This window comes from Acartia tonsa, chromosome 11 (assembly GCF_053477335.1).
Source record: "Acartia tonsa isolate MP-2025a chromosome 11, ASM5347733v1, whole genome shotgun sequence".
NCBI lineage: Eukaryota > Metazoa > Arthropoda > Copepoda > Calanoida > Acartiidae > Acartia > Acartia tonsa.
The window spans coordinates 48,761,966-48,781,949 of NC_137270.1; the positions used below are offsets into that span (position 1 = coordinate 48,761,966).

General features: G+C 29.2%; 1 protein-coding gene across 1 annotated transcript; it reads right to left on the bottom strand.

The window, feature by feature from the left end:
• Positions 1 to 1,781: 1,781 nt before the first annotated feature.
• LOC145331349 (uncharacterized) lies at positions 1,782 to 18,888 on the bottom strand. The gene is made up of 24 exons (XM_080175967.1): positions 18,780 to 18,888; positions 18,054 to 18,127; positions 17,236 to 17,289; positions 16,436 to 16,489; positions 16,019 to 16,072; positions 15,422 to 15,475; positions 14,812 to 14,844; positions 14,329 to 14,386; positions 13,083 to 13,172; positions 12,521 to 12,619; positions 12,157 to 12,255; positions 11,582 to 11,680; positions 11,168 to 11,257; positions 10,758 to 10,856; positions 10,162 to 10,260; positions 8,632 to 8,730; positions 8,195 to 8,293; positions 7,752 to 7,850; positions 7,365 to 7,463; positions 4,824 to 4,922; positions 4,535 to 4,633; positions 4,252 to 4,320; positions 3,644 to 3,702; positions 1,782 to 2,771 (listed from the first exon to the last, which is right to left on the bottom strand). Exons 1-24 carry the CDS (start codon positions 18,820 to 18,822, stop codon positions 2,766 to 2,768), a joined length of 1,827 nt encoding a protein of 608 aa, XP_080032093.1. The 5' UTR covers positions 18,823 to 18,888; the 3' UTR covers positions 1,782 to 2,765.
• Positions 18,889 to 19,984: the final 1,096 nt, after the last annotated feature.

A 19,984-nucleotide genomic window follows, 5' to 3' on the forward strand; every position in this document is an offset into this window, starting at 1 on the left:
GTCGACTTTTCCCCCTCCTACATTAAGTGCCCCTAGAGGCCTCTAGGGGCTTAGCCACTAGTGTTATCTTTAAATTATTAGTGTGAAAAAGGCCCCATTATTTCTTTAAATATTTAGTTATTAAAACATAATTAGAATATCCAATGAATGAGCCAGGTTATGCAAAAACAACAAAAAATAAATGCTACATGTCTAAAACTTGAACTTTAATTAGACCATGTTAACAAAAGGGAAGCTTTTCTATAATTAGGGTCGGTGCGTTCATCCATTTCAAACATGTTGATTTTAAACTTTTTTAACAAATGTTATGAGAAAAGCATCTCTATAATCATGTCCTAATAATTTAAGAATGTCCTCAATCAGCATGTATCTAAGCAGGTTTTCAACAAATTTACATACAATTTTGCCTTAATTTTTTTATACAATATTCTGATATTGAGTTCTGACACTTTATAAGTGTTATTGAGAGCTTCGCTTTTATGGATGTTGTAATCCTTGTATTTGATAAATAATATCAATTAGTTATAAAACGTAATCAGAAATCCCAGAGCCAGTGTTTATCTAAATAACAAAAAAGCATTGCTAGATGTCTAAAACATGTCTCTTTGATAATTTATGCATGTTAGAATTGTCATATCGATTTCATACTTTGCATGGTTATTTCTGTAGTAGTTAGGTAGGATTTAGAAAGCATAGCAACTCTATAATCGTTACCAGAATGTCTGTATGTCCATTTTAAACATGTTGATTTTTACCTTTTTGCTGTGATATACTCATTCATCTGATTTTTAGAATACCTATTCCTAGGACAACATAGTACAATGTTATGAGCAAAACATCTCTATAATCAAGACATGAAATTTAAGTTTTAGAGCTTTGCTTTTATGGATGCTGTCATCTTTGATTTTGAACAAGACAGAAATATGTAAATTACATTCATATGCTTTCTCAATGTTTGTATGGTCCTATGTTTATTTTGAACTTGTCAACAGTTTTGTCATCAAGTTTTAAAAAATATTGTAATTTGTTTTCTCATATTCATTCGAATCCGGTGGATAGGAACTGGTTCTCATCTATACAAAAAAACTATGTCTAGCATCGTATTATATCCAGCTTTTTATGAATATAGAAATGTACAATCATAAGATTAAAACAAGTTTTTTTAGCCGTTGCCTTCGGCACCTCGGGGCTAAAAAAAATATATATATACTGGAAGGAAGGATGGAACAACCATAATCATAGAAAAGCTCTACTTTAAAAAACGTGCCAAGTTTTACAATTATCAGATAACAAATTTTAAAATTGTCCTTTACATAGTAATGTGTTTTTACAACAATGGGATAGTTGCATGAAGTGCATTTCAGAAAACTGATTTCAAGCATAAGGTACAAGTATATAATTTTATATTACAATAAATGATAAACAATGAGACATCAATAAATTAATCATCATGCTGTTTTTGTGAAAATAATTCAGCTTCCTTTTCCCTGTGTTTTATCTTCAGTGGTGGTGTAGGACATATGCTTTTATGGAGAAGCTTTATTATTTTAATAGTTGTCTACTATTAAAATAATTTAAATGTTGTTTCATTTAACTTTAGATATTTTTAACAAGGACAATAATATCTATAAGTTTGGCAGCTTTGATGGATAAGAACAAAGGTAGGTAAATAAACTGAAAATAAATAGGGCTGATTCACCAAAACTTATATGCTAAAACTTTTTTTACATCAACACATAAAGTAAATTAGAGAATAGCTTTGATATCATAATAAAAATATATTTTTATATGCAAAATCATTTTATTAAAGCAAAATCATGTTACAAATTTTAATGAGCAAAATCACTTTATTAGAGCAAAATCTTTTTAAAAGCAAAATCATATTAAAATTTGATAAGAAAAAATCAGATTACAAGCTTAAAAAGCAAAATGATTTTATTAGAGCAAAATCTTTTTAAAAGTTTAAAAGCATAATCATGTTAAAAGTTTAAAAGCAAAATCAAAAATTTAATAAGCAAAATCATTTTATTAAAGCAAAATAATTTTATTGAAGCAAAAACATGTTAAAACTTTAAAAGCAAAATTATATAAAAATTCTAAAAGCAAAATCATGTTACTAGTTTAATAAGCAAAATCATTATATTAAAGCAAAATCATGTTAGAAATTCTAAAAGCAAAATCATTGTATTAGGCTGAAATCATTTTTTTAAAAACAAAATTATGTCAAAAGTTTAAAAGCAAAATCATTTTACTAAAGCAAAATCTTTTTAAAAGTTTAAAAGCATAATCATGTTAAAAGTCTAAAAGCAAAATCATATAAAATTTAATAAACAAAATCATGTTACAAATTTAAAAAGCAAAATCATTTCATTAAAGCAAAATAATTTTTTTGAAGCAAAATCATGTTAAAAGTTTAAAAGCAAATTATATAAAAATTTAAAAAGCAAAATCATGTTACAAATTTAAAATGCAATATGATTATATTAAAGCAAAATAATTTTATTGAAGCAAAATCATGTTACAAGGTTAAAATGCAAAATCATTTTATTACTTCAAAATCATGTTACAAGTTTTAAAAGCAAATCATTTTAAAATTAAAAAAAAAGTTATTATTAAACAAGCAAAATCTTTCATATAAGCAACTTCAAAAGCAATTTAATTTTTTAAATTCAAATAATGAAATTATGAGAATCAGGTTAAAAATAAGTTTGTATTTTTTTGTTCATATAATAGATGTCCATTAAGCAGTAAAGCAGTGGTCTCAATCAGATCTAGAATAAGAAGGGAATCATAAATGAGAGAATATTCAGGGATCTAAAGGGATAAGACAATGGCTGATAAATTGAAGTAAATCCTCAATAGTAAAACACAGAATTACCTCTTCTGTAGATTATAATGATTGGTTGAAATGTTTGGACACTAAACTTAATGAAACAATCAAATTACATAAAAGTCCCTAAAATTGTTCAGCCAGCAAATAAGAAAACAGTATCATAAGACTTTGGGAACTTGTGGAATAAACAGCCCCTATATTGAGAAAAAAGAGATATAAAGATAGATATATAGAAATAAATTACCCCCCAAAAAAAAATATTTAAATAATATAAATATTTAATTAGTGCCTCTAGGGGCATAGTCACTAGTATATAATATTGTATTACAATAAATAGAAATCAATAAGGCATTACCAAAGTTTCCATACTGCTTTTTTGAAAACGGGACGGCCATATTAAAAAATATGATTTTTAAGTTTTGATGGTTTTAAAACTGTCAGTTAAAAAACTTAATTTATTTATTTAAATTTATTTTTGTACAACCATCTGTCTGAATAACTTAACATATGATAATCTCTTTACATGTTATGAATATTGTCATCTTTGTTTATTAAGATTTAAAGCTGACCTGGTTTTGTTATCATAGAGGAATCATGTAGAGAAGTATAAGCTAGGACAGCCAAATATAAAAGTACCAATTTATTCAACATTAAATGCTAAAGTAATGTGGTGCATAAGTAACATCTTCTCTGCAATGAATAAAGTTAATATTATGCTAGGCAAAAAATAATGTTTAAATGTAGGATTATATATTTTGATTTAGCCAGACTGACAGATTCACAGATTTTAATTGGAGATTTAAAATTTACCTCATCATAATCTTTATCAAGTCCTCCTTTTTCCATAACCTCATCCCCTTTCTTTCCTCCTAAAATATTAACCCATTAGTGACGAACAGGGTATTAAAACCCGGTTCCGAAAAATGGAAAAAAAAACAGTTTCCGGCTTCATAATTGCATCATTCTCAGTATGAATCCCCCCTCTACTACCCTGGTTTTCATTTACCCCTGGAGCAGGCAGTTTTGCTTACTTCCGTTTGCCGGTATAGCTCAACAAAATTTGAAAATCTTAAAAATTCAAAATACCCTTCTAACTTTTTTGTTTTTATAGTAAAGTCGCCTCTGTAAATAAAAATATTTTTTTAAAGAGAGGGTGTTATATGAATGGTATATAACCAAAAGGATTAAATAATTAAAGTTCTTTCCATTAGAGCTTGTACTTTTTTTTATCTAATTAAAAATAACTGCCCCATGCCCCCCTCACTTTTTCTATGAAGATTGTAAAAATCTCCTTTTTTATGCCTAAATATATCTTTGCTAGTATTACTTATTGGACATAACCAGTAAATACCTTACTATTTGTTTCATTGATCCTAATATACATAGACATTAGTTACTTATTAATTTGAATAACTTACCTCTTTGTTTAAGATATTCTACAATTCGACCATGTTCCACTTCAATTGCATGATCCAAGGCAGTCTTACCTTAAATTAACATTAATATAATAGATTATATTCCAAGAGAATATGTAAGGGAACTTTTAAGGCTAAGGATACCTTTATTCCTGGGCTAGCATTAGAAAAAGAGTGTTTATTTAAACTTTTGTCATTTAAAATTGAGAATAACGTATCTAACTTTTATAATATCTGACTTAAAAACAATAAATTTTAAAATCATAAGAAATATAAACTGACTTACCATTGATATCCTGAGCATTGATTTCTGCTCCATTATCCACAAGAAATCTGACCATATAAAGGTGGCCAGACACTGATGCATGTATCAGACTTGTATACCCTAGATATATATAGATTAGATTACAGTGTTTATTTCTAATTTCAGGAATAGATGGTTAGATATATGAACAGATATATATATAGGTTTTGATAATAATATCATAAATCATTTATTATCTAGGTATAATTATATAAAATAGGTTGGCCTAATAAGCATAAGAAACATAAGAAGAAATTAAAAACTGACTTACCATTGATATCCTGAGCATTGATTTCTGCTCCACTTTCCACAAGAGCTCTGACCACATAGAGGTGGCCCCAGCTTGTTGCAACCATCAGACTTGTCTCCCCTAGATATATATAGATTAGGTTTAAAGTGATCAAGAATTTGCAAATAACGTTATATATATAGGTAGATAACTGACAATTGAAGATAAATCTTTAAAAATATTGCCTAAAAAAATGACAAATATTTAATTAGAAGAAAAGAATTTTCAAATTTTCTGAACAGTACGATACCGCACACATCAATTTTACGAAAATTGAATAATAAATGCATTAAATACAAACAATTGCAATGATTTATAGATAATTGCATTCAAAATAGTTAAAGCGTTTTGTGTTTTTTAAAAATGTCATTTAAAAGTAGCACACATGACAATCATTTTAATGATAAAAATGCAAAAAATAAAAAAAAAGTAACAGATCAAAATTTCAAATATTTTTTACTGGCTCGGCTTTTTGCGTTTTCTCTTTCTCTCTCTCTATCTATCTAACCCGCTCTTGCTCTCTCTCTCTCTCTCTCTCTTTTTCTCTCTTCTCTATCTCTACCTCAAACTTTGCAATTTCTACCTTAGTTAGTTGTTTATTAAATATTATTTAAAGTGTAAAAAGATTAAACTATGGTCAAATATAAATTTATAATTTTCTAATTTCTATTTAATTCACAAGCAACTGCGTCCCTAGTATTTAGGGATATTCAAAGGGATATAAAAGGGCAGAAAAATAACTTAAAACCAATGAACAACTTTTTTTATTAAAAATAAAATAGCCTAAAACCTTTCCCAAAAAACATAAGAAGCTTCACTGTAAAAGTGAACCATATCGTTTCAGCGGTTAGTGAGATCCTTCTCTACAGATAAAACAAGCTTGCAACTATAAAATAGGATAATGTTAAATCTTTTCATTTAAAACTCTACCTTCTGTACGTAATTGTATGCAGGGAGGAAATGGACATTTGGCTGTTTATTACATTAGTTCCCAAAGTTAATGACATTTTGTTAGTTGGCTAAGTAACTTTGGGGACTTTCATAGAATTTTGATTGGTTGGTTCATTACTTTGAGTGTCCAAATATTTAAACCACTAAATATTGATTACAAAAGGGGTAATTTTGTGTATATTTTCATTGTGGATATCCATTAATTTTTAGGCCATTGTCTTATTCCTCTAGTTCCCTGGTTATTTAGGAAAGATAATTAGCAAGGGGGTTTGTGGGTGGGGGCTTTAAGTGTGTGTGTGCGTATGTGTGTGTGAGTGTGTGTGCGCGCGGCGTGTGTGTGTGTGTGAGAAAGATTACAATAACTATTCATTGGAATAAAAATATAATGTTTATTCTTATGGAAAAACTTTAGTAAAATGGTTGAATTTTTTGCTGAAGTATATAGCAAATATAATAAATTTTCACTTTAACAATTCAATTCTTTAATATCATTTCTTCTAGAGATTTGAACAATTTTTCTATTGTCTTTTTACCGACTCAAACATACCGAAATTTGGTTAATCATTTTATAAAATACATGCAATTTTGTCAACACGTTTTAAAGAAAGTTTGAAGACAAATAGAGGTTTATTACAAAATTATTTCCTAAGTATTGATTTTTTTGTTTTTATCTGCAAGCAAAGAAATGGCTTATTTTCTTATAGTTTAATTGTTGCTCAAATTTTAACTTGTGTGGAATTGAACTTGGAATTTTAATCTATTTTTTTTTCTTACTGGAACTTTTAAGAAATTATTCTATGAAAACTACTTTAAAAATAAGGAAAGGTGAATAAAAATAAATTCTGAAAAAACTAATTTGTGATCTCTTTAATATACAGTGATTATTTTTAATTACAAAAATATATTGTTAGATATATAAATAGATTTTGATATTTGATGATTACAAGAAGAGATAGATATATATACTGATATATATATATTAGGGTGGGCCCATTTCACCCTTTTTTTGGTCAAATTGTTCATTTTAGTAGGTTATTTGAAAATCATTTCATACTGAATCAATATTTTTCAAAACGATTTTCAGATCTGTGATCTGCATTTCAATGCGGTCATTTTGATATGCAACATGCCTGTGTTTGAAGGAATTTCAATTTATGGTTTTATAAGGGGGCGGGCACATTTTACACCCCCCGCGCGCCCGTTGTTTTTGGATTTAAAAACCTCTTTCAAGTTTTACAGGGTTTTATATTGGCCCAGTAACCCTTGCCAATGTCTACTAATGTGAAATTCCGAAATCGACCCACCCTAATATATATCACTGAAATATAGGTTTTGATAATGATATCATTAATAAATTAGTATATAGGTATAACTATATAATATAGGTTGGCCTAATAAGCATAAGATACATTAAAGAAGTTTACACCTAAGTAAGGATAATTATACCTACAAATTATGGTAGAAAGTTAGTTTTAGTTAAAGAAGATGATTATAACAACAATGTAGTTTTATGCTTAAAAGATTTTATGACAAATCATGACCACATTTAAAAAAATATCTAAACTAACTTACCCCTCTTATTCTTAGCATGAACATCTGCTCCACTATCCACAAGAGCTCTGACCATATCAAGTTTGTCCTCCTGTGATGCAGATATCAGACTTGTCCACCCTTGATATATATAAATTAGGACTAGTATACAGTGTTTATTTTTTATTACAAAAATAGATTGATAGATTTTTAATAAAGATATGATAAATCATAAAATACATAGAAGAAGTTTTCAAAATATAGATACTCTTCAGTAAAAATAGTTTTACCTACAAATTAGAGTAGAAAGATAGTTTTAGGTAAAGCAAATAAATAATAGATAATAACAACAATAATATTTTAATTTATAATTATTTCATTGATAAAAAATCAACTAAATAAAACATAAAAATATCTAAACTAACTTACCATCATTATCCTTATCATTGATATCTGCTCCTCTTTCCACAAGAAATCTGACCATGTCAAAGTGGCAATGCCTTGATGCATACATCAGACTTGTCCACCCTTAATATATATAGATTAGGTTAAGTATACAGTGTTTATTTTTTATTACAAAAATAGATTGATAGATAGTTACAGAGTTTTAATAATGATAACATAAATCAATTAATGTATTGGTATACACATATAAAATAGGTTAGCCTTATAAGAATATATAAACATAAGATACATAGAAGAAGTTTTCAAAATATAGATACTCCTTAGTAAAAATAGTTTTACCTACAAATTAGGGTAGAAAGATAGTTTTAGCTAAAGCAGATAGATAATAACAACAGTAATATTATAAGTTAATAAGATTTAATAACAAATCAACACAATATAACATAAAAATATCTAAACAAACTTACCATCATTATCCTTAGCATGAATATCTGCTCCTCTATCCACTAGAAATCTGACCACGTCAGAGTGGCAACGCCTTATTGCAGATATCAGACTTGTCCTCCCTAGATATAAATAGATTAGGGTTAGTATACAGTGTTTTTATTACAAAAATAGATTGATAGACATACAGATTTTTAATAATAATATCATAAATCAATTAGTATTTAGGTATATACAATATAAAATAGGCTAGCCTAATAAGAATATATAAGCAAAAGATATAAAGAATAAGTTTTTCAAAATACAGGTACTCCTCAGTAAAGATATGTATGCCTAAAAATTAGAGTAGAAAGATAGTTTTACCTAAAGCATGAGATGATAACAACAATGATATTTTAAGTTGAAAAGATTTATTAATAAATCAATACAATATAACAAAAAAATATCTAAACCCACTTACCCAACTTATTCTTATCATGGATATCTGCTCCACTATCCACAAGAGCTCTGACCACATCAAGGTAGCCATACTCTGATGCAATCATTAGACTTGTATTCCCTAGATATTTATAGATTAGGTTCAGAATATGTTATTGTACAGTTTTATTTTCAACTAGCGGCTTTGCCCCTAGCCTCTAGGGGCTTCGCCCTATGAATGAATGGGAAGTCAACCCTCCTAAATAGAAATATTCAAAAAAATATTCTTTGTTTAATTACTTTTTGGTAAAATTAAACCCAGGTTATGCACAAAAATCTAAATTCGTAAAAATTAAACCCAGGTTGTTTGCCGTATACACAAAAATTTCAATTCGTAAAAATTAAACCTAGGTTGTTCGCATACACAAAATTTAAAATTTGTAAAAAAAATATTTAACAATTTTTTTTTTTGGGGGGGGGGGGTTCATGGGGGCTTTGCCCTATGGTGCAGTGGGGTTCCCCCACCCCAATTACTGGTTTTTGTTTACAAAAGTAAAAAAAAAAAAAATTTTGGAAGTTTGGATTTTTTTTATTTTGGGGGGATGAGGTGTCCCAACCCCCAAGAAATTAGCTTAAAACCACCAGAGGACCAGTAGGTGTATTCCCAGAAGAGTAGAGCCAAATTTGTTCAGCAGTTACTGTGATTTTACAAAAAATGTAAAAAAAAATTTTGTGGGGGGGTGGTTTTTTTTAGTTTTCAGGGGGGTTGGGGGTGTCCCACCCCCTAAGAAAATAGCTTAAAACCACCACAGGACCAATAGGTATATACCCTGAAGAGTAGAATCCGATCGGTTTAGTTGTTACCAAGATCTTAAGGGACAGACAGACAGACATCAAGCTACTTTGTATTATAGACTAGCAGCTTTGCCCCTAGCCTCAAGGGGCTTTGCCCCAAGAGATGGTAAAAAAAGTGTAAGGTAAAATTTGTAAAAAAAAAAAAAAATAAGAAGGACCAAGGAAATCTTCCACAAAGGAAATATTCCACAAAGGAATCTTCTACAAAGGACCAAGAATATTTCTTACAAAAAAAAAAAAAAAAAAAAAAATGGGGGGGATTTTTTTTTTTTTTTTGAGGGTGTTGGGGGTGTCCCACCCCCCAAGAAAATAGCTTAAAACCACCACAGGACCAATAGGTAGATACCCTGAAGAGTAGAATCCGATCGGTTCAGTAGTTACCGAGATCTTAAGGGACGGACGGACAGACAGACAGACATCGTTCTACTTTGTATTATAGATTACAAGAATAGATAGATATATAAACAGATTTATAAATATTTGATCATGATATCATAAATCATTTAGTATTAAGGTATACATATAAACATATAAAATAGGTTAACCTAATAAGCATATATAAGATAAGAAGAAGTTTTCAAAATATAGATTGATATGCCTTGCCTACAAACTAGAGTAGAAAGATAGTATTACCTAAAGCAGATATAAAGCAACAATAATATTTAAGTGTAAAAGATTGAATTATAAATATTACATAAAAATATTCAAACTAACTTACCCTTATTACCCTTAGCATGGATATCTGCATCACTATCCACAAGAAATCTGACCACATCAAGATAGCCTTCCTCTGATGCATACATCAGACTTGTCCAACCTAGATATTTATAGATTAGGTTTAGTATACAGTGTGTTAATTCTAATCACAAGAATAGATAGTTAGATATATAAACAGATATATTGGTTTTGATAATAATATCATAAATTATTCATTATCTAGGTATAATTATCAGCTTAACTATAATGAAATTAATTTAGAAATAAATCACGAAACCTATAGTGTTTTTCAATTGTTGTTGGAAGACAACATTTCGTATAATTGATGACCTCTTCATTTGCTCCTCAAATATTATTCAAAATTTAATTTACTTGTTGGTTTTACTTTATACCTGTATAATTATATAAAATAGGTTGGCCTATTAAGCATAAGATACACAGAAGAAGTTTTCAATATATATATACTCCAATCTATTTATAGGTATACCTATATACAAATTAGACTAGAAAGATAGTTTTGCCTAAAGCAAATAGATAATAACAATGATTGAATACCAAATCAACACAATATACCACAAATTATCTAAACTTTCTTACCAGAGTAACTCTTAGCATGGATATCTGCTCCACTATCCACCAGAAATCTGACAACATCAAGGTGGCCCCACCTTGATGCCTCTATCAGACTTGTCTCCCCTAGATGTATATAGATTAGATTTAATATACAGTGTTTATTTTTAATTACAAGAATTGATTGTTAGATATATAAACAGATATAAAGATTTTTAATAATGATATCATAAATCATTTAGTATTTTTGTATACTTATATGAGTATAAGGTACATAAAAGAAGTTTTCAAAATATGAAACTTCTCAGTAAGGATAGGTATATCAACAAATTAGGGTAAAAAGTTTAGTTAAAGCAGATAGATAATAACAACAATAATATTTTAATTTTAAAAGATTGAATAACAAATTAAACATAAAAATATCTAAGCTACCTTACCAAGAAAATCACTGTCTGCTCCACTATCCACAAGAGCACTGACCACATCAAGGTGGCCCCACATTGATGCCCGTATCAGACTTGTCTCCCCTAAATATATATAGATTAGGATCAGAATATGTAATTATACAGTGTTTTATTTTCAATTACAAGAATAGATAGATAAATATATAAACAGATTTATAAATATTTGATAATGATATCATAAATCATTTAGTATTAAGGTAAACATATATAAAATAGGTTAACCTAATAAGCATATATAAGATATAGATAAGAAGAAGTTTTCAAAATATAGATTGATATGCGTACAAACTAAACAAGAAAGATAATTTTTACCATAATACAAAAATAATATTTAAGCATAAAAGATTAAATTACAAATATTACATAAAAATACCTAAACTAACTTACCCTGATTACCCTTAGCATGGATATCTGCATCACTATCCACAAGAAATCTGACAACATCAAGGTGGCCTTCCTGTGATGCATATATCAGACTTGTCCAACCTAGATATATATAGATTAGGTCTAGTATACAGTGTGTTAATTCTAATCACAAGAATAGATAGATAGATATATAACCAGATATATTTGTTTTGATAATAATATCATAAATCATTTATTATCTAGGTCTAATTATCAGCTTAACCAATAATGAAATTAATTCAGGAATAAATCACGAAACCTATACGTGTTTTTCCAATATCGTTGGGGGGCAACATATCGTATAATTGTTTAAATATTACTTAAGATTTAATTTACTTGTTGATTATACTTTATACCTGTATAATTATATAAAATAGGTTGGCCTAATAAGCATAAGGTACATAAAAGAAGTTTTCAAAATATATATATTTCAATCTATAGATAGGTATACCTACAAATTAGGGTAGAAAGATAGTTTTACCTAAAGCAGATAGATAATAACAATGCTTGAAAACCAATTCAACACAATATAACATAAGATATCTAAACTTACTTACCATTTACGATACTAGCATGGATATCTGCTCCACTATCCATAAGAAATCTGACCACGTCAAGGTGGCCCTTCCATGATGCCATTATCAGACTTGTATACTCTAAATAAAAATAGATAAGGTTTAGTATACAGTGTTTATTTTGTATTACAAGAATTGATTGTTAGATATATCAACATATATACATATGTAGATTTTTGACAATGATATCATAAAACATAATAAGCATATATAAGCATAAGATATAGAGAAGAAGTATGAATAGGTATGGATACAAATAAGGATAGAAAGATAAGAACAACAATAATATTTTAAGTTTAAAAGATTGAATTACAAATATAACATAAAAATATCTAAACTAACTTACCCGAATTATCCTTAGCCTGAATATCTGCTCCACTATCCACAAGAGCTCTTACCACATCAAGGTAGCCTTGTTCTGATGCATATATCAAACTTGTATACCCTAAATATAAATAGAATTAATAAACAGTGTTTATTTTTCATTACAAATGTATGGTCATTAAAGGAACCCTTCAAATTTTGGGTATTGGGTCTACTCGTCTTTCAGCAGTGTTTTTCTTGCAAGGTTCCTTAAGTAGATGGATATGCAGGTTCTATCAGCAATGACAAATGTCAAGCAATGCAAAGGAGATTGGAGAACCATAGTGGGTTGCTGTACAAAGGAAAGATAAAAGGCTATGATGATGATATAGATAGATGAATAAATTTAGATAGATAGATAGATAGATATTGATATTTTATTTGTTAATTTTTCACTTTAAAACAGGAAATTTGGCTTATTATATCAATAACAGATACATAAGCTAATTAAAAAGTTTGTGTATAATAATTTTCATATTAAATTGGAATGCAGATAATTGTTATTTGTTACTGAATTGTGCCTTTTAATTACAAGAAATAAAAACCTTTTTCATCTTTCCCATTAATGTTGACTCCAAGATCAAGTAATTTTTTTACTTCCTCAATTCTTCCATTCTTAGCTGCTTTCAGCAAATCTTAATATAATAATATTTCAAAAACATGACCAGTACAGGGTGGGGCACATAAATCTGGACTTTTTCTAATTTTTAATCAAATGAACATAAAATCGTCAATTTTAAAGATTTTATTGAATTTTAAAAACTGGGAGGCAGGATAGGTGTATGACTATTAGATTATTCATAAAAATGGCCGCCAGGATTGATCGCCGCCTCTACCTGCTTCTTCAACCGCCGGAAGGCCCAGGTCAAAATGTACCTGTCCAAGCTGGCAAAGATCTCCTTGATAGTGGCAATAAGGGAGCTCTTTGTGGTATGAGCACCTCTATTGGTGCATGCTTCAAAGTAGCCCCAGGCCCAAAAGTTCATTGAACTAAGATCGGGCTGCTGGGAGGCCACATTTCCTTAGGGAGGTGAGTAATCGCAGGATCCAAATTACCATCTTTCAAGCTACCCTTCGTCACGGCGGCTCTTATATAGGCCACAGTTGAGCTAGAACGACGTTCTTTACATTTTTGGAAATGGCATGAAGATTTATCAACGCAACCTATAGTCTAAAACGAGAATCAAGGTGCCATATAGGTCCCTGAAGAGGAAAATCGTGAAATTTTCAAGATTTTGACGTTTTTGACATCTCACAATCTGCTATGTGTCAATTTTCCAAAGTACTACGGCCAAGCTAACTTGGATGGAGAGCATTAGTAATTTCTAGTACCTAACTTATGTATCTAACAGTACCTTCAGCAAGTTTCATGAGCAACATGCGCATTTCGAATTTGCCTAGTTGAACATATGCACGGTCAGCTTGGAGTACACTTCCTACATCGTCCAAAGATTTGTATGGGTAAAAAGGACATTACCTAAGCTTTTTATAGTGGGGTCAAACGTCCTGATCGGTCAAGTAGTAGTTGATGCTATGGCCGTTTTAAAAAAGTCCGGATTTATGTGCCCCACCCTGTATGTCTATATGTTCAAAAACTTTTATAATTGTTAAGCATAATTTAATTGCATACATTAAGAAACCCCACATAACAAAAAAGATATATTAAACTAGTATGTAATATTGAATTGAAGTTGAGATGTTGAAGAGTGGTTGTTGAAATTTTTAAGTAAAATTAGAAAGAAATTCTACCTCATATATATAAATTAAAGCAAAGAGAGTCTTACAAAATACCTGGAATGCTTTGATCAATAACTTCTTGAACACTTTTTCCAACAGCTTTGATCAAGTTCTGTAAAAGTTTATATTTGTTTATTTGTTATTAGTGTGCTTACCAACAGGATAAGCATGAATTAAAGCATGCCTGCTTGCTGTCAAAGAAGATATCTAATTTGAGTCTGATCACACCTACCTATTCTGATACCTACTGATGCTAAATTTGGCACATGAGACTAATAGGAGGAATACATTGGCCCCTTAACAGGCGCAACAAATTATAATGCACAGTGAAAGGGTTGGTTGTCTGTTGGATATCTAGAGGCTTCATTCTAGAGAATGCGCTCTAAAGAACATATGGTTTCTGTATGTAATATGTCTGGCAATTAAGGTCTGTTGCGCTAGGCTGTAATCTCACTTTTATTTTTAACAGCCTTATACTTCAGGATTTTGTCATCCTTGTTTAATTAGCTATTGTTATTATAGATGAGAAAAAATTACTTGTATGAATGCATTTGTTTTCTTCATCTCAGCCTGAATACAAAAAAAATGATAAAATTAATGATAGTCTGTTACATTTAAGAATTGTAATATAAGCAATAATACAATCTAATAAATTCTTTCATACAATGTCTCCAAGGTTTTAACTTATTACTGAACTTTGGTAATATTAAAACATTTTAGTCCATTTATCAATGAGAACGGGGAAAAACATATAATAACTTTTCATATAGTGATTGATACATTTTCTTTATTTACACACTTTCTCCACCTCTACTTTTAAGTTTTCTCAACTCCTTTTTAAACAAAATTAATTTAGGTTTTTTGCAATTTTTTTGTTTCATTACTTAAACTGTTTTTACCTACTTTTGAAAGGCATATACATATGTATACATAAACACCTGTAGAATCACAATGTAGAGCTGAAAAGGAGAATAATAGCCCACATCAATTTTTATTAGGATTTAATTTAAATTTTGATTTATATTGATGTGTCTTTTCTTCTCAGTAATCACCCCTTTACTCCCCACCTCTTGGACGTCCTTGAATTTATGCATATTTCTGATACCTCTGGAATGAAAAGTATTCATTTATTTGTTATCATCTTTACCTGGTGGGCCTTATCACTGTTCTCCATTTTAGTAATCAGCTTGTCCATCTCCACCTGACAAAAAATTATTTAGAAATATATTTTTAAAACATATATTAAAGAAAAACGTATGTTTTTTTTCATTTCATAAATAGATAAAAGTCAGCTGTAAACAGTATATTTTCTTAGCTTAGTAGAAAGCTTTGCGGAATCAGAATTAATTGCCCAAAAATTTCGTTTAAATTTGAAAGCTTAGTAACAAGGTGGATTCTTAAAAAAAAAAATTAGGCTGGCTACTCGCTGGTGAGGCAAAATTATTTTTGTGAAAAAACCTCCAAAATTGAATAAAAAAATTTACAAAAATTAAATAAAATCTTAAAAGGGTTATTAACATATGATTTTGTTTAATTTTTGTAGATTTTTAATTTGCTTTTGGATGATTTTTCACAAAAATAATTTTGCCTCAATATCGAGTAACGAGTCTATAATTTCTTAAGAATCCACATCAGCTTGAGTCGAAAGTAAACAATACTTTTGTGTGCTAGAAATGTTCCTTCTTAGATTTGACGAAAAAAGGGTTCAGAATATGCTTCTATTCTTCTATTTCTATTTCTGTACCTTGTGGGCCTCTTCATTCCTGCTCATTATTGCAATCAATTTGTTTATCTCCATCTAATTGAATATAATTATTCAAAGGTATATATATTGCTTATGTCTTTAGGACTGCAAATAAGTAACACAAGTATTTTTAGAGGTTGGACTTAAGGAGAAATGGTGTTAAAGTAAGTTTTCAGAAAATATTTTATGATTTGTTAATTTCACTGCTGTATTATTTTTATGCTGGAGCCTGTAAAATGACTCTACCATCTTGGGTTCTATCCTTGCATGGTCCTAGCTACCCTTAAATGACTAAGACAATTACTTTTGTTTTAGAAACCTCCATACCCAATAAATTTTTTTCTGAAAAATGAAATTTCGCAGCACATTAGAGGAAAATTTTATTTTGCACAAAATAGTAAACATTGTAATTTTTACCTGCATTAACTTCTTAATGCCATTAATTTCTTCTTTTAGTTGATCTAGCTGCATCTAAATATGATTCATTGATGTTTTGGTTCAGAGGAGATTAAAACAATTTTTTTTTAAATACTGAACATAATACCATGCAAAGATGAAATAAAAAGGAACAAAATACAAACATAAACTATTTATTTCATTGATTTGTTATACATTATGGTAGACCAAAAACAAGCTAAAGAAGGGAACTCCTAAATGATCTGAAAGATAAGAAAATTTCATCTTTCTGCAATGCCTCACATGGCAAATACAAGGTAGATTAGAGAACTTTTGTGTGGGGCCTATGTTAGGAAATATTGAGGAATTGACAGTGGCAGTTTTGCTGCTATTTCCTTACAGTATATATTGTACCATAATATACCAACTGCCATGCCAAATTTTAGATTTCTAGTCTTGTTTTATGTCTTAAAACACCCACATTTCTAAAAAAAATACGGGAGAAAATGACTGCCTTTGATGTATGTTTTTACATAGACCAAGGACATATAAATGTTTTTTTTCTGGATTTATACTGGTTGTGTCAGAAAATCAGAAAACACTGTTTTATTTAAATTACTTTGTATAGAGGCAATTTTAAAAAGAGAAGTGTTCTTTTTTTTAGATTTTAGATAAGTAAAACAATTCTTAGCAGGTCACATTGCTTTAAAGTAATTAAAATAAAAAATAAAGAATTTAAAATTTAATATTATTCCTAAAATTTTATAAAATTAATAATTTATACTTTGTTGACATTTACTGAAACAAATGAAAATTTGTACCTGGTGAGTCTCGTCCTTGATGTCCATTTTTGGAACCATCTTGTCCATCTCCATCTATTTAATATACATGTATTAAATATATTTAACCCTAAATGATAGGGCACTCAGTGAGACCTTTATAGATATGGAAGGGGAAGGGGTTGGGGGTAGGCTTACAATTGCTTTTTAACTACAAACCTAACAAATAAGCAAATACTGATTTTAGGAATAAATGCTGTGCTGTTTTTTTTTCATGGTTTTATTATTAATTTAACAGTTTAACACCTATTGTTTAACATATCATTCAATTATTAATCTATCTATCTATCTATCTTTAAGTAGAGAAATTAATCAGTTCAGTAGTTATTGAAATCTTAAACTTCAGACAAAAAAATTAATGCTTTATATAATAGTATATCATGAAAATGCAAAAATGTATGAATTACAGCATGAAAATAAATCATTATGTAATCTATACATTATCATCTAAAATACAAAGTAGAACAATATCTGTCTTTCTGCAAGATCCTTTGTTTGTACCAAAGGATCTTGAACAACTGATAGGGTTCTCCTTAAAAGGGTAGCTTTTCATATGTCCAGGGAAAGTTAATAACTATTTTAGGGGAGGGTAACACCTTCTCCTAAGAAAAATAGCCCCAAGAAAAAAAATACACCCACCAAAAAATTAGTTTTCAACTTTAAAAAAAAAATTTTGATTATAAAAACAGGTTTTGGGATTCAGCTCCCCCCTCCTCAAGTGCCCCTAGAGGCCTCTAGAGGGCAAATTCGCTAGTTTCAAATACAATAATTATATCTTTTTACTTATAAAATACTTTTACCTGATAGTTCTGATCCAATTCCTGAGTGTTGTTTGTACCAAAAGAGTCCAAATATTCATCCACATTTGGATCACCTAATAATTATGTAAGTTAGTAAAGTGTGAGAGAGCTTATACTTATGGATCCAGTATAACCTGCCATTTAGTACATAATCAGTAATTTTTAAAGGGTATTCTCAACTAAGCAGAAATTATCCCCTAACGGTTGGCCCCTTGCTGCACCTTAATCGATCCGGGGGTGCGTTCAATGCCCCCCCTATTATCTCCGTTCCCATTAGAGCTAGAGGGCTAAAAAAAAATTTAATTTTAGTTTCAAAAAAAAAGTTTTATTGTTTGGGGATAGAGGTTTATTTTCTTTTTGGGGAGGTTGGGGGTGTCCCACTCCCCAAGAAAATAGCTTAAAATCTCTGCAGAACCAGTAGGTATATTCCCTAAAGTGTAGACCCAAGTAGGTACAGCAATTACAGTATGCTTACACAAAAAAAATGATTGGATTTATATCTTTTTTTGGGAGGGGGAGTGTCTCCCCCCCTTGAAAATAGCTAAAAATCATCAGAGGACTAGTAGATATATTCCTTGGAGATAAAAGCTAAAACAGTTTAGTGGTTACTGAGATCTTAATTTTCAGACAGACAGTCATCATTCTACTTTGTATTATTGAATACATGCTTTGCTATTTATAAAGTTTTCATCCCTTTTAATAAATATTTTGTTAAAAATATTTTACCTTTGACAATGTTAACACTAACATTTAAGTAGAGTAAATCCATAGAAAAAGTCTCATTTTTTATATACTCAATGTTTTTTTTCTGGAAAGTGAATTATCAAACTGACTGAAGACAATTTCAAATTTCAAAATAAATTTAGTTTGAATTTAAAACACACGTGTTCTAAGAATTAGGATTTTAGTTGACTACTTAATGATTATTTAATTATTTAAAACTGAAAAGAGGGCTTCTGTATTTTAGTTTTATTTTCAGAATGAATACATTTTTAATTTTGTTCACAAAATAGAATGAACAAGCTTTTATCTAGCAAACTTTAAGTTTTAATATTTATTCTACCAAAAATGTTTAAATAGAAGTTTTTAGGAAATTATCATTTAAATATTATCTTATAAAAAAACAGCTTGAATTAAAAACTTACTGAAATATTTCACAAATTTAAATCAATTTGAGGACAGTTTTTGGTTCAATGTTCTTGATACTTGATGTCTCTAGCAAAGATTGAATATTTTCTGAGACCTTTAGTTTAAACTTTATATTAAAAAAAGAAAATCACAATGAACCTTTTTGTCCTCTCGTTCTTACAGTTGCCAAGATAGTTATATTGAAGTTAGAGAGAGAGAGGGGGGGTGGGGTATTTTCATTTCCTCCCTATCAAATTTATTTTTTACCAAAGTGCAAATCTTAACTAAGGGATAAGCAAAAAAATTGAAACTTGGATTGTCTCTTTGTAACAAGTCCATACTAAACAATCATTTGTTTTTCAACAGAAAAAAATTAAATGCACTGGCTTCAATCATGTGCACACTATCTTATTGGTGTCTGTCTCACTCAATCTCTTTCTCTAAATTTTTTTGTTAATTTGCTTTAATTGAGGAAAATCTAAACTAACAATTTGTGTCAATTAAGAAGCAATTTCCCATTTACATGGCCAATGTCAAAATAGATGTCATATAAAGCATTGATGAAGACTTGACAGGCCAAGTATATTATCAAAACAAATTAAGAAATCTTTGTTAGCAGCTAGAATATTTTATTTTAATTCTAATATTATATTTGTAATCATTTTTGGTACCTAAAAAATATTTTCCCTCACCACAATTTTTAATTATTGATTTAAATCTATACATTTATGGCAAAAAGCAGTCTTGTTTAACATAAACTTGTCTCTGCTGTCAATGACCTTTGCTCTGGGTGAAATATTGAA

What these genes read in the sequence shown, in the direction of transcription:
- LOC145331349 (XM_080175967.1), bottom strand. Translation starts at nt 18,822, where the DNA reads ATGGATTTACTCTACTTAAATGTTAGTGTTAACATTGTCAAAG. An exon ending in AAACAAATGCATTCATACAA is followed by an intron (nt 14,387 to 14,811) that starts GTAATTTTTTCT and finishes AAACTTTTACAG; the next exon opens with AACTTGATCAAAGCTGTTGG. An exon ending in CCATGCTAAGGGTAATAAGG is followed by an intron (nt 8,731 to 10,161) that starts GTAAGTTAGTTT and finishes ATAAATATCTAG; the next exon opens with GGAATACAAGTCTAATGATT.